This window comes from Urocampus carinirostris, chromosome 2, assembly GCF_059441175.1.
Source record: "Urocampus carinirostris isolate Australia breed hairy pipefish chromosome 2, RoL_Ucar_1.0, whole genome shotgun sequence".
NCBI classification, from domain to species: domain Eukaryota; kingdom Metazoa; phylum Chordata; class Actinopteri; order Syngnathiformes; family Syngnathidae; genus Urocampus; species Urocampus carinirostris.
Window position 1 is genome coordinate 61,728,712 of NC_142350.1, and position 14,119 is coordinate 61,742,830.

Here is a 14,119-nt window from a genome sequence, read left to right on the forward strand (position 1 = left end):
CATATGTTGGTGATTCTCGGTGTATATGGGCTACACTAAATGTATATGACTGCCAGCGGGCCCTAAAATGCTAACGCCCAACGTGGGGCTCGAACCCACGACCCTGGGGTTAAGAGTCTCATGCTCTACCGACTGAGCTAGCCAGACTTCATGCTTATACCATTTGGCACCAATAGATGAACGAACCCTTGTCAATTTTCAATATCTGTGTGAAAGCGGGTACGATTTCAGAGTTGAGGTTAACGCAACACTCAGAAGTATTAGCATGCATATGTTGGTGATTTTGGTGTATATGGGCTACACTAAATGTATATGACTGACAGCAGGCCCTAAAATGCTAACGCCCAACGTGGGGCTCGAACCTACGACCGAGGGGTTAAGAGTCTCATGCTCTACCGACTGAGCTAGCCGGGCTACATATGAGCAGCAAGTTCTCTTACCCCCTTGAACTGCACGATATGCTAACTACCATTTGTTATCAACAGATCAACGAACCTGTCATATTTAATCTCAGTGTGAAAGCGGGTACGATTTCAGGGTTGAGGTTAACGTAGCACTTACAGGTATTGGCATGCGTATGTTGGTGATTCTTGGTGTATATGGGCTACACTAAATTTTTATGACTGCCAGCAGGCCCTAAAATGCTAGCGCCCAACGGGGGGCTCGAACCCACGACCCTGAGATTAAGAGTCTCATGCTCTACCGACTGAGCTAGCCGGGCTTCATAGTCACAGTAAGTTTTCCTATCCCTTCTAACTTCACCATATGCTAACTACCATTTGGCACCAAAAGAACGAACAAACCCTTGTCAATTTTCAATCTTTGTGTGAAAGCGGGTAGGATTTCAGAGTTGAGGTTAACGCAACACTCACAAGTATTAGCATGCGCATGTTGGTGATTCTTGGTGTATATGGGCTACACAAAATTTTTGTGACTGCCAGCAGGCCCAAAAATGCTAACACCCAACGTGGGGCTCGAACCCACAACCCTGAGATTAAGAGTCTCATGCTCAACCGACTGAGCTAGCCGGGCTACATATTCACAGAAAGTTTTCTCATCCCCGCTAACCTCACCATATGTTAACTACCATTTGGCACCAATAGATGAACGAACCCTTGTCAATTTTCAATCCCTGTGTGAAAACGGGTACAATTTCAGGGTTGAGGTTAACGCAGCACTCACAAATATTAGCATGCGCATGTTGGTGATTCTTGGTGTATATGGGCTACACTAAATTTAAATGACTGACAGCAGGCCCTAAAATGCTAGCGCCAAACGTGTGTCTCGAACGCACGACCCTGAGATTAAGAGTCTCTTGCTCTACCAACTGAGCTAGCCGGGCTTCATGGGCACTGAAAGTTTTCCTATCCCTGGTAACTTCACCATATGCTAACTACCATTTGGCACCAATAGATGAACGTATCCCTGTCATTTTTCAATCCCTGTGTGAAAGCGGGTACAATTTCAGGGTTGAGGTTAACGCAGCACTCACAATTATTAGCATGCGCATGTTGGTGAATCTTGGTGTATATGGGCTACACTAAATTCATATGACCGACAGCAGGCCCTAAAATGCTAGCCCCCAACGTGGGGCTCGAACCCACGACCCTGACATTAAGAGTCTCAAACTCTACCGACTGAGCTAGCTGGGCTACATACACATTGGAAATGTTCTTCTGCTCACTATGCTAACTACCATTTGTTATCAACGGATGAACGAACCTGTCATATTTAATCTCAGTGTGAAAGCGGGATACGATTTCAGGGTTGAGGTTAACGTAGCACTTCCAAGTATTGGCATGCGTATGTTGGTGATTCTTGGTGTATATGGGCTACTTTAAATTTTTATGACTGCCACCAGGCCCTAAAATGCTAACGCTCGACGTGGGGCTCGAACCCGCGACCCTGAGATTAAGAGTCTCATGCTCTACCAACTGAGCTAGCCGGGCTTCATGGGTACTGAAAGTTTTCCTATCCCTGGTAACTTCACCATATGCTAACTACCATTTGGCACCAATAGATGAACGAACCCTTGTCAATTTTCAATCTCTGTGTGAAAGCGGGTACGATTTCAGAGTTGAGGCTAACGCAACACTCACAAGTATTAGCATGCGTAGGTTGGTGATTCTTGGTGTATATGGGCTACACTAAATTTAAGTGAATGACAGCAGGCCCTAAAATGCTAGCGATCAACGTGGGGCTCGAATCCACGACCCTGAGATTAAGAGTCTCATACTCTACCGACTGAGCTAGCCGGGCTTCATAGTCACAGAAAGTTTTCCTATCCCTGCTAACTTCACCATATGCTAACTACCATTTGGCATTTATAGTTAAACAAACCCCTGGTATTTTTCAATCTCTGTGTGAAAGCTGGTACGATTTCAGGGTTGAGGACAATGCAGGACTCACAAGTATTAGCATGCGTATGTTGGTGATCTTGGTGTATATGGGCTACACAACACTTCTATGACTGCCAGCAGGCCCTAAAATGCTAACGCCCAACGTGGTGCTCTAACCCACGACCCTGAGATTAAGAGTCTCATGCTCTACCGACTGAGCTAGCCGGGCTTCATAGCCACAGAAAGTTTTCCTATCCCTGCTAACTTCACCATATGCTAACTACCATTTGGCACCAATAGATGAACGAACCCCTGTCAATCTTCAATCTCTGTGTGAAAGCGGGTACGATTTCAGAGTTGAGGCTAACGCAACACTCACAAGTATTAGCATGCGTAGGTTGGTGATTCTTGGTGTATATGGGCTACACTAAATTTAAGTGAATGACAGCAGGCCCTAAAATGCTAGCGATCAACGTGGGGCTCGAATCCACGACCCTGAGATTAAGAGTCTCATACTCTACCGACTGAGCTAGCCGGGCTTCATGCCTATCAAAAGTTTTCCTATCCGTGCTAACTTCACCATATGCTAACTACCATTTTGGCACCAATAGATGAACGAACCCCTGTCATATTTAATCTCAGTGTGAAAGCGGGTACGATTTCAGGGTTGAGGTTAACGTAGCACTTCCAAGTATTGGCATGCGTATGTTGGTGATTCTTGGTGTATATGGGCTACTTTAAATTTTTATGACTGCCAGCAGGCCCTAAAATGCTAACGCCCTACTTGGAGCTCAAAGCCCAGACCCTGAGATTGAGAGTCTTATGCTCTACCGACTGAACTAGCCGTGCTACATACATATTGGATATGTTCTTCTGCTCACTATGCTAACTACCATTTGGCATCAATAGATGAACGTACCCCTGTCATTTTTCAATCTCTGTGTGAAAGCGGGTACAATTTCAGGGTTAAGGTTAACGCAGCACTCACAAGTATTAGCATGTGTATGTTGGTGATTCTTGGTGTATATGGGCTACACTAACTTCATATGACTGACAGCAGGCCCTAAAATGATAGCGCCAAACGTGTGTCTCGAACCCACGACCCTGAGATTGAGAGTCTTATGCTCTACCGACTGAACTAGCCGTGCTACATACATATTGGATATGTTCTTCTGCTCACTATGCTAACTACCATTTGGTATCAAAAGATGAACGTATCCCTGTCATTTTTAAATCCCTGTGTGAAAGCGGGTACAATTTCAGGGTTGAGGTTAACGCAGCACTCACAAGTATTAGCATGCGCATGTTGGTGATTCTTGGTGTATATGGGCTACACTAAATTTATTTGACTCACAACAGGCCCTAAAATGCTAGCGCCCGACGTGAGGCTGGAACCCACGACGCTGAGATTAAGAGTCTTATGCTCTGCCGACTGAGTTCGCCTGGCTACATACTAGGCGGGAAAGTTCTTATCCCCGCCATGCTCACTACCATTTGGCATCAATAGATGAACGTAACGCTGTCATTTTTCAATCTCTGTGTGAAAGAGGGTACAATTTCAGGGTTGAAGTTAACGCAGCACTCACAAGTATTAGCATGCGCATGTTGGTGATTCTTGGTGTATATGGGCTACACTAAATTCATATGACTGACAGCAGGCCCTAAAATACTGGCGCCCAACGTGGGGCTCGAACCCACGACCCTGAGATTAAGAGTCTCATGCTCTACCGACTGAGCTAGCCGAGCTTCATGATTACAGGTTGTTTTCCTATCCCTGCTAACTTCACCATATGCTGACTACCATTTATTATCAACAGATGAACGAACCCTTGTCAATTTTCAATCTCTGTGTGAAAGCGGGTGTGATTTCAGAGTTGAGGTCAACGCAACACTCACAAGTATTAGCATGCGCATGTTGGTGATTCTTAGTGTAAAAGGGCTACACAATATTTTTGTGACTGGCAGCATGCCTGAAAATTCTAACGCCCAACGTGGGGCTCGAACCCACGACCCTGAGATTAAGAGTCTCATGCTCTACCGACTGAGCTAGCCGAGCTTCATGTTTACAGAATGTTTTCCTATCCCTGCTAACTTCACCATATGCTGACTACCATTTATTATCAACAGATGAATGAACCCTTGTCAATTTTCAATCTCTGTGTGAAAGCGGGTATGATTTCAGAGTTGAGGTCAACGCAACACTCACAAGTATTAGCATGCGCATGTTGGTGATTCTTAGTGTAAAAGGGCTACACAATATTTTTGTGACTGGCAGCATGCCTGAAAATTCTAATGCCCAACGTGGGGCTCGAACCCACGGCCCTGAGATTAAGAGTCTCATGCTCTACCGACTGAGCTAGCCGGGCTTCATGCCTAGCAAAAGTTTTCCTATCCGTGCTAACTTCACCATATGCTAACTACCATTTTGGCACCAATAGATGAACGAACCCCTGTCAATTTTCAATCTCTATGTGAAAGCTGGTACGATTTCAGGGTTGAGGACAATGCAGGACTCACAAGTATTAGCATGCGTATGTTGGTGATTCTGGGTGTATATGGGCTACACTAAATTTCTATGACTGACAGCAGGCCCTAAAATGCTAACGCCCAGCGTGGGGCTCAAACCCACGACCCTGAGATTAAGAGTCTCATGCTCTACCGACTGAGCTAGCCGTGCTACATACATACTCGAAATGTTCTTCTGCTCACTATGCTAACTACCATTTGGCACCAATAGATGAACGAACCCCTGTCATTTTTCAATCTCTGTGTGAAAGCGGGTACAATTTCAGGGTTGAGTTTAACGCAGCACTCACAAGTATTAGCATGTGTATGTTGGTGATTCTTGGTGTAAATGGGCGACACTAAATTTATATGACTGACAGCAGGCCCTAAAATGCTAGCTGTCTCGAACCCACGACCCTGAGATTGAGAGTCTCATGCTCTACCAACTGAGCTAGCTGGGCTCCATATTCATTGAAAGCTTTCTCATCCCCGTGAACTTTACGATATGCTAACTACCATTTGATATCAATAGATGAACGTATCCCTGTCATTTTTCAATACCTGTGTGAAAGCGGGTACAATTTTCGGGTTGAGGTTAACGCAGCACTCAGAAGTATTAGCATGCGCATGTTGGTGATTCTTGGTGTATATGGGCTACACTAAATTCATATGACCGACAGCAGGCCCTAAAATACTGGCGCCCAACGTGGGGCTTGAACCCACGACCCTGAGATTAAGAGTCTTATGCTCTGCCGACTGAGTTCGCCTGGCTACATACTAAGTGGAAATGTTCTTATCCCCGCCCTGCTAACTACCATTTGGCATCAATAGATGAACGAACCCCTGTCAATTTTCAATATCTGTGTGAAAGCGGGTACGATTTCAGAGTTGAGGTTAACGCAACACTCAGAAGTATTAGCATGCATATGTTGGTGATTCTCGGTGTATATGGGCTACACTAAATTTATATGACTGACAGCAGGCCCTAAAATGCTAATGCCCAACGTGGGGCTCGAACCCACGACCCTGAGATTAAGAGTCTCATGCTCTACCGACTGAGCTAGCCGGGCTTCATAGTCACGGAAAGTTTTCCTATCCCTGCTAACTTCACCATATGCTAACTACCATTTGGCACCAATAGATAAACGAACCCCTGTCAATTTTCAATCTCTGTGTGAAAGCAGGTACGATTTCAGAGTTGAGGTTAACGCAACACTCACAAGTATTAGCATGCGCATGTTGGTGAAAGTTCTTACAGGTAATATAAGTATTATTAAACTTATCAAACCTCAACTTATCTAGTATTTATAAACTGTAAAAAAGACACACACTTTTTATAATGACATTTTATTTTGCTAATATCATATAAGTTGGCTTTTAAATATTATTTTAGGATATTTTTTCTTTTCAAATATGGGAAATGTAACTGTCACGAGCAAAAACTTTTGTTTTTCTATTAATAGTTTGGAAATCCTGCACCAAACGCATTGTAAAATAAGAAAATTAATGTTTATAATGAGCAAAATTATCTGATTTTTAAACAACACATTCTTACCTGCTGTCATGATTACTGATGTGAAGCACCCGTGCCCGCTCATTTGGCGCCAACTGCCTCGGACTCTGATTGGCTCCCTGTCACTATTCAAACCCACGTCTATCTGTCACCTGTGGTCAGTCCGTCTGCGAACCTCAGTTTACTCTAGGAAAGCTTTTCGACCCTGTCTCACTAATGTTTCTGTTTCTGTTTCCCGGCTTCGACGCGTTTTCTGATCTCGACCACGTTTTTTGCTCTCCTGTCCCGGCTACTGACCTGTTTTTTCCGCTCCCGATACCGCCATCGCAACCTCAGTGGAACTGTTTAAATCTAGGCTTAAAACACACTTCTATTTTATAGCTCATGAATGACCTATAGTTCATGTTGATGATGTCTGTGTATTATTCGTTATCAGGGTTGGATAGGGTTACTTTAACTGGATTACTTTCAATTACTTTTGGATTACTCCAATACCAAATATGCTAATAAAAGACAAAAGAAACTAAATATGAATGAAAATATGACTCACAACACGTGGTAAGCTTTCTCTCCTGGCTTTGATCTCTTTGATTTTTCTTCAAAACTAATGCGACAGAAACAAAATGAAAATAAATCCAAACAGCTTGCCAACATCATTTTTGCCGTTCCATGTGTTCCATTACTCCCCAAGCCTGCACACAATTTAGTAATTTTATTCATATTTAGTTTCTCTTGTCTTTCATTAGCATATTTGGTATTGGAGTAATCCAAAAGTAATTGAAAGTAATCAAGTTAAAGTAACCCTGTTCGTTTTTGCAACATCTGTTGCAGCCTGGTCATCCTGGAAGGGGGATTACCTCTTGGGGCGTCCCTTCTCAAGGTTTCTTCATGTACCTCATTTTGAGGTTTTGAGTTTTCCTTGCCCTCATGTAGGTCTTAGATCAGGAAATGGTGTCATAATAGTCTGTGGTTTGTGTAGCCCTTTGAGACTCCCTGTGATTAAGGGCTATGCAAATAAATACGACTTGACTTGACTTGAATACGATACAATATGGATACATACAACAATGCAAAATGATAAATTTGTCTGGACCAGAACGGAGACAGGACCCACTTGCTGTTTTATTGGAAGAAGAGAGAAAAGGAGAAAGAGAAAGGATTGCGCCCACGATACGGTGATTGCTGGACGCAGGAAGCAGGTCGCTCTGAACGCGAAAGTGGATCTTCCCTTGCGAGTGAGGTCGGTGTCGGGAACGGAAAAACGGGTCAATAGCCGGGACAGGAGAGCAAACACGTGGTCGGGGTCAGAAGCGAGTCGTGAGCCAGGAGTCAGGGGATGGTGTCCTAATTGTCTGTGGTCTGTGCATCCCTTTGAGACTCCTTGTGATAAAGGGCGTCACAAATAAATATGACTTGACTTGCATAAATGTTTATTTCACTCATTTGACTATTGCTATCAAGCTAGACATTTCGCTGTACACAATTTATATTAACACCCAACACGAGTATAAACGTGTTTTTCCCCCCAATGGCATCAGGTACAGGCAGACGCTGAGTGTTGGCAGCCTGGCCATCATGTGTACCTTCTGCAAGCCTCCACAATCTCTGGAGGCCACCAAAGGCTGCGCCGACTGCAAAACCAACTTCTGCAACGAATGTTTCAAACTTTACCACCCTTGGGGGACCCCAAGAGCCCAACACGAGCACATCCTACCCACAAACAACTTCCGCCCCAAGGTTTCGGCCCTCCTCTCGTCTCGCTCGATGGTGGACGTTTGCGCTGAATGTTTTCTCGCCCGAAGGTGCTGACGTGCACGGAGCATGAGCAGGAGCGTCTTCAGTGGTACTGCTGCGCCTGCCGCAGGTTGCTTTGCGCCGTCTGTAAGCTGTTCCGGATCCACCACGGCCACAAAGTGCTGCCGGTGACGCAAGCCTACCAGGCCCTTAAGGTGGCGCCCATCTGCTCACGCGGGAACTTGTCTGTTTCGATTCGTTTAACGTACGAACTTTCTGTTCTCACAGGATCAGTTGACCAAGGAATTGAACTTTATCCTGAGCAATCAGGAGACCATTCAGAATCAGATCACGCAGTTGGAGGGGACTATCAAACGGATGGAGGTCAGGTTTTGTTTTTTAATGTTTTTTTTTGGGACTGCATTCTTACATGGAGGTCATTCGAATGAAATCTATTTAAAAGGCCTTTTTTTTCTTTTTGGATTACCGTAAATTCCGGACTATAGAGCGCACCTGATTATAAGCCGCACCCACCACATTCTAAGAGGAAAACCGTTTTTGTACTTACCATGCGTGGGTTCAAATCCAGCTCCAGACTTCCTGTGCGGAGTTTGTATGTTCTCCCCGTGCTTGCGTGGGTTTCCTCCGGGCACTCAAGTTTCCTCCCACTTTCCAAAACCATGCATTTCAGGTGAATTGACCGGTCCAAATTGTCCCTAGGTGTGAATGAGTGAGTGAGTTGTCTGTCCCTGTGTGCCCTGCGATCGGCTGGCAACCAGTTCAGGGTGTCCCCTGCCTACTGCCCGATGATTGCTGGGATGGGCTCCAGCACCCCCGCGACCCTACTGAGGATAAGCGGTGTAGCTAATGAGATGAGACAAGCCGCACCTGTATATAAGCCTCATGAGCCCACATTAAAAAAATGTAACACAAGCACAAAATTAACCCAAACCCAACTTTTAAGTCCCGCGATTGAAACTAAATGTCCTTCATTAAAGTACACAGTCCACAAATCACAGCCGGCAAAATGAACGGAAAATGATACCGGTATTAAGGTTTGATGCAGACCTGCATAGTTTGGGTCCCGTTGAAAGTAATCCAAGGAAAAAAGTGTATATTTCCAAAGGTAAGGGTGGGAAAAATATATATCCACTATTGTCCGCCACGTCCACAAACAGGTCTGTCTTTTCCTCACCTTTACCGGTCCCCACTTCCCGTCACCCCGCGTTTGTTCCGCCCCTCCTTTTTCATTCGCCCGTGCAAAACATATCAAAATAAGTGTATAAAATAAATACAAATAAATACATTACAAAAATATACAGTTGCAAATACATGTTGTACATGGGTTACACATATTTACAAAGAAAGACGGTACACCGAGAGAGTTTTCAAAGCTTTAATAATAATAATATAACTTTCATCCCAAACCGTTCCTGTGACAGGGCAGTTAATGGTAGCAACACGCTCGCAACACAGTAAACGGGTCTGGTAAAAAAACATACCGTACTTGTAAAAATCACGGTAAACCGTCCTCATCTTCCTCCTTAGAACTGAAGCCATCAAAGTCGTCTTCCTCAGTGTCGGAAAGAAACTTTGTCATATAGATGTCGTCCCACGCTCCCGCAGCCTCACTCGCGCTGTCACTGTCGCTGGAACTCTCATCCACTCCTGATTCTGTGCCCTCCTCTCCGTCTGCTCGATTGCTTTTAGCTTGAAACCTGCGTCATGTGCCTTTCTTTTTGCATTTTGCATGATGAGGGTATGTTTACGCTAATTTAATTTATGCACAAGCCAAGAAGTTGCAGTCTTCCTCTGCGCATATATTCCACCGGTCTAAATCTTACCTTTTGTACTCGAGCGCCGCTGGCGGCCGTTAGAAAAATTACATGAATTGGCCGCATCACTGAATTAGCCGCAGGGTTGAAATTTTGGGAAAAAGGTAGCGGCTTATAGTCCGGAATTTACGGTAAATCTTTATAAATGTAATTTTCCTTTCTTTTGGGATTAATCAAATGACATTGGCACCAAAACAAGACCATGTATACATTATGTTACAAAAGTGAGTAAACCCCTCAGAGATTTCAAGTTACTGTTTAGTTGAACAACACCGAAAAAACATCGCTTTGACACAATTAAATGTAGTCTGGTGTGTCTTGAGCAAATACAGCCTGGTGGCACCCGTCCCTCTCCAGGCTAAAAAGCTATTATAGCAGTGTACATTTATTTTGACCCCTAAAAAAGCTCATAATATAGCCGTCAATAACTGAACCCCTTTGCAACAAAGGTGAGTACACCCTAAAGTGAAAGTTGATGAAGTGTATGGTCTGTGTACGTCCAAGCTGACCCACCACCTCTTCAATATCTGCAGCAATGATGACAGTACTCATTCTTATATAGCATTTGGATGTTATTTTACTATATTTTAAACTTGTTTTTCTAAATGTTTTGTTTTTTACAAAGACAAACCCAAGCGCTAAAAACAGCTTAGCAACCATTTTAGTGTAGGACAAAGGTAATTAACAAAAATCACTGGTCACATTGGATTTTGGAAGAAAAGGATAAACAAAAAACATGGTCAAACCACACTGCTGGCAAGGAAAAGATTGTCTTGAGTCGGGCAAGGACATGGCATCAGGAGATTGGGATCCGAGTGCACACAGGAACATCAAAAATTTGGAAAGCAATGGTCTGACTGCTTCTGCTGTCAGCACAGTCATTATTGGTTGGGATCTCAATAAGAGCCCGGTGTGGTGATCTTCCAGGCCATCTGCCCACGTGTGACCTCTAATGGACGGTGGTGTTCTGTTTGGATCTTAACATAGCGTGTTTTCTAGGCCCAAATTAATTTTTAAAAAATAGGGGGAAAATAATAAAAATATTATTTTTTTCATTTCAAAGTCATACAAAATTGTGAGACATTTTTATTTAAGTTGCATATAATTTTGGCTTATTTCATTCATCATTAATCTCATTGTACTGTATTTTTAACGTTACTTTTATTATTTTAGTATCATTTGTGGTAAATATTGTTATTTTCTTTAGGGAAAATCATTTTGATAATAAGAAACAATACCTAAGATTATCTTCTAACATTATAGGACAATTTATACTTTTAAACTTGATTATTTTTTCGTTTATTTATCATATATTTTTCATTTTGAAGTTCAGCAATTTGGAAATTCACATCACACTTAAAAATGTGGAAATTTTTTCAAAAACTAGAACCGTACTTAAAGGACTGCTTCTGACTTTGAAAAAATTTTGATTAGGATTTTTATTACGTACAGTCTCAAATAATGCATAGGGCTCAACAATTTTAAGGTATCCACATTGCCAATGCCATTCAAACCTGAACGTAGAACATTTTCTCTGTTGAGTATGTGCTAACAATGTCTAAGTGAGTTCAAAGAGCCCTTATTTTTTCCCTACTGCACCTATTTGCTTTTATCTTACTTTTAGCAAAGCTGTTTGGGCCGCACAACACATGAGGTTAAGGGGGTGGAGAGTTGTTGGAGAGTGACTTGATGCTTGTTGTTTGTTAGTGTAGGATGAAAATGGTGAAAGTAAGAAAAGGCCTGTTCCAAGTACAGTCCAAACGGCAACAGCAACCCGACAAAATGATTTTTTTAAAAAGAGTTTATTTTGAGCGGGTCTAAGAAATGTACATACTTGCACGCGCAACATAAGGAGCTTGACAGAGGCTGCAAATACAACACAAGTCAGAAGATGGCATCAGCGAATACAAAAGTTTCAAATTCCATACAGCAGCTTTTCACTATTTAATATTTAAATACTGTAAATTCCGGACTATAAGCCGCTACTTTTTCCCCAAACTTTAAACCCTGCCGCTTATTCAGTGATGCGGCCAATTTATGCCTTTTTCCTAACGGCCGCCAGCGGCGCTCGAGTATAAAAGGTAAGATTTAGACCGGTGGAATATATGCGCTGAGGAAGACTGCAACTTCTTGGCTTGACTAGCGGCGAGAAATCTTTCTCTAAAACTGGCCGCACGAGAAAGGAAACTTTTTCGCAAGTCTGCCAGTGGATCCTGACAGCGTGGGGCAGCATAACAAAATTCACCATCACCGACGGGTTCCGAAAAGCCGGTCTGCTGCGTGACGGAGAGGAGGGCACAGAATCAGGAGTGGATGGGAGCGTGGGATGACGTCTATATGACAGTTTCTTTGCGACACTGAGGAAGACGACTTTTATGGCTTCAGTTCTAAGGAGGAAGAAGAGGACGGTTTAACGTGATTTTTACAAGTATTTAACGGACCCTTCTACTGTGTTGCGAGCGTGTTGCTAACGTGTTGCTACCATTAACTGCCCGGATGAAAGCTATATTATTATTATTAAAGCTTTGAAAACTCTCTCGGTGTATCGTCTTTTTTCGTAAATATGTGTAATTATGTTTAATATGTATTTGCAACTGTATATTCTTATAATGTATTTATTTGTATTTATCTTGGACACTTATTCTGATATGTTTCGGACGGGCGAATTAAAAAGAAGGGGCGTAACAAACGCGGGCTGACGAGAAGTGGGGACCGGTTAAGGTGAGTGTTTGTGGACACGGCGGACAATAGTGGATATATATGTTTTCCACCCTTATCTTTGGAAATATACACTTTTTTCTTTGGATTACTTTCAACGGGACCCGGACTTTGCCGGTCTGCATCAAACATTAAGTACCGGTATCATTTTCCGTTCATTTTGCCGGCTGTGATTTTTGGACTGTGTACTTAAAATTGTTCAAACCAAACCAAAAAGAAGAATATTAAGTTACAATCGCGGGACTTAAAGTCGGGTCTGGGTTAATTTTGTGTTTGTGTTACATTTTTTTAATGTGGGCTCATGCGGCTTATATACAGGTGCGGCTTGTGTAAGTACGAAATTGTTTTTCCTCTTAAAATGTGGTGGGTGCGCCTTATAATCAGGTGCGCTCTATAGTCCGGAATTTACGGTAGTTAGCATATGCTAACGCCCTTATATATCTTCATGTTTGCACATGCAGGACAACAGCGCTGTAGCTCTCCAGCACCTGAGCCGTTGCACGCAGCAGCTGGCCTCGGCCATCGCTGAGCGCCAGGGCGTCCTGTCGGTGGCGCTGGAGAGCTCGCGAAACCGCAGGCTGGAGTCGCTGTCCGGACAAGCGACCGCCAGGCGAGACATGCTAGAACACGCCGGCATGATAGCCTACACACATGAGCTCCTCAAGGAGAGCGACCAGCCGTGTTTCGTGCAAGCGGCTAGGGTTACCCACAACAGGTTGCTAGCACTTTTGTTAAAGTTGTTCATTTTTTTAATTCGCTGAATGTTATTGTTATATTTTCCAGGCTAGTGAAAGCCATCACGAACATGCAGTGCTTCTCCCTATCTGCTGACCCCTCGTTCAGACACTTTCATTTGGATGCATCCAAAGAAGTCAAGCTCATCAACGGTTTGGAGTTCATTCGTGGTAGGTAACATACAGTGAAGAAAATAAGTATTTGAAAACCCTGCTATTTTGCTATTCTCCCACTTAGAAATCATAGAGGGGTCTGCAATTTTCATCGTAGGTGCATGTCCACTGTGAGAGAGATAAACTAAAAAGAAAAATCCAGAAATCACAACGCATGATTTTTTTAACAATTTATTTTTGTGATATAACTGCAAATAAGTATTTGAACACCTGAGAAAATGAATGTTAATATTTGGTCCAGTAGCTTTTGTTTGCCATTACAGAGGTCAAATGTTTCCTGTAGTCTTTGACCAGGTTTGCACATACTGCAAGAGGGATCTTGGCCCATTTCTCCACACAGATCTTATCTAGATCAATCTGGGCTGCCGCTGACAAACATGGAGTTGGAGCTCTGTCCAAAGATTTTCTACTGGGTTTAGTTCTGGAGACTGTCTGGGCCTTTATATGCTTCTTACAGAGCCACTCCTTGGTTTTCCTGGCTGTGTGCTTCGGGTTGTTGTCGTAGTGGAAGACCCAGCCACGACCCATCTTCAATGCTCTGACTGAGGGAAGGAGGTTCTTCCCCAG

At 43.4% G+C, this 14,119-nt stretch overlaps 1 protein-coding gene and 5 non-coding genes across 6 annotated transcripts in view; 1 reads left to right on the plus strand and 5 right to left on the minus strand.

Annotated features, from left to right (window-relative positions):
- The window catches only part of trim46a (tripartite motif containing 46a), a 44,464-nt gene that overhangs the window by 15,779 nt on the left and 14,566 nt on the right, over nt 1-14,119 (plus strand). The window contains exons 4-8 of the mRNA XM_088327428.1: nt 7,896-8,094; nt 8,160-8,306; nt 8,380-8,475; nt 13,106-13,359; nt 13,428-13,549. Of these exons, the coding sequence (XP_088183554.1) occupies nt 7,896-8,094; nt 8,160-8,306; nt 8,380-8,475; nt 13,106-13,359; nt 13,428-13,549 (818 nt within the window). The remainder of the gene's footprint in view (nt 1-7,895; nt 8,095-8,159; nt 8,307-8,379; nt 8,476-13,105; nt 13,360-13,427; nt 13,550-14,119) is intronic.
- trnak-cuu (transfer RNA lysine (anticodon CUU)) lies at nt 649-721 on the minus strand. Its single transcript has one exon. It is a non-coding gene; the product is annotated as a tRNA-Lys (tRNA).
- Nucleotides 4,013-4,085, minus strand: trnak-cuu (transfer RNA lysine (anticodon CUU)). The gene has a single exon. It is a non-coding gene; the product is annotated as a tRNA-Lys (tRNA).
- trnak-cuu (transfer RNA lysine (anticodon CUU)) lies at nt 4,323-4,395 on the minus strand. Its single transcript has one exon. It is a non-coding gene; the product is annotated as a tRNA-Lys (tRNA).
- On the minus strand, nt 4,633-4,705 carry trnak-cuu (transfer RNA lysine (anticodon CUU)). The gene has a single exon. It is a non-coding gene; the product is annotated as a tRNA-Lys (tRNA).
- Nucleotides 5,842-5,914, minus strand: trnak-cuu (transfer RNA lysine (anticodon CUU)). The gene has a single exon. It is a non-coding gene; the product is annotated as a tRNA-Lys (tRNA).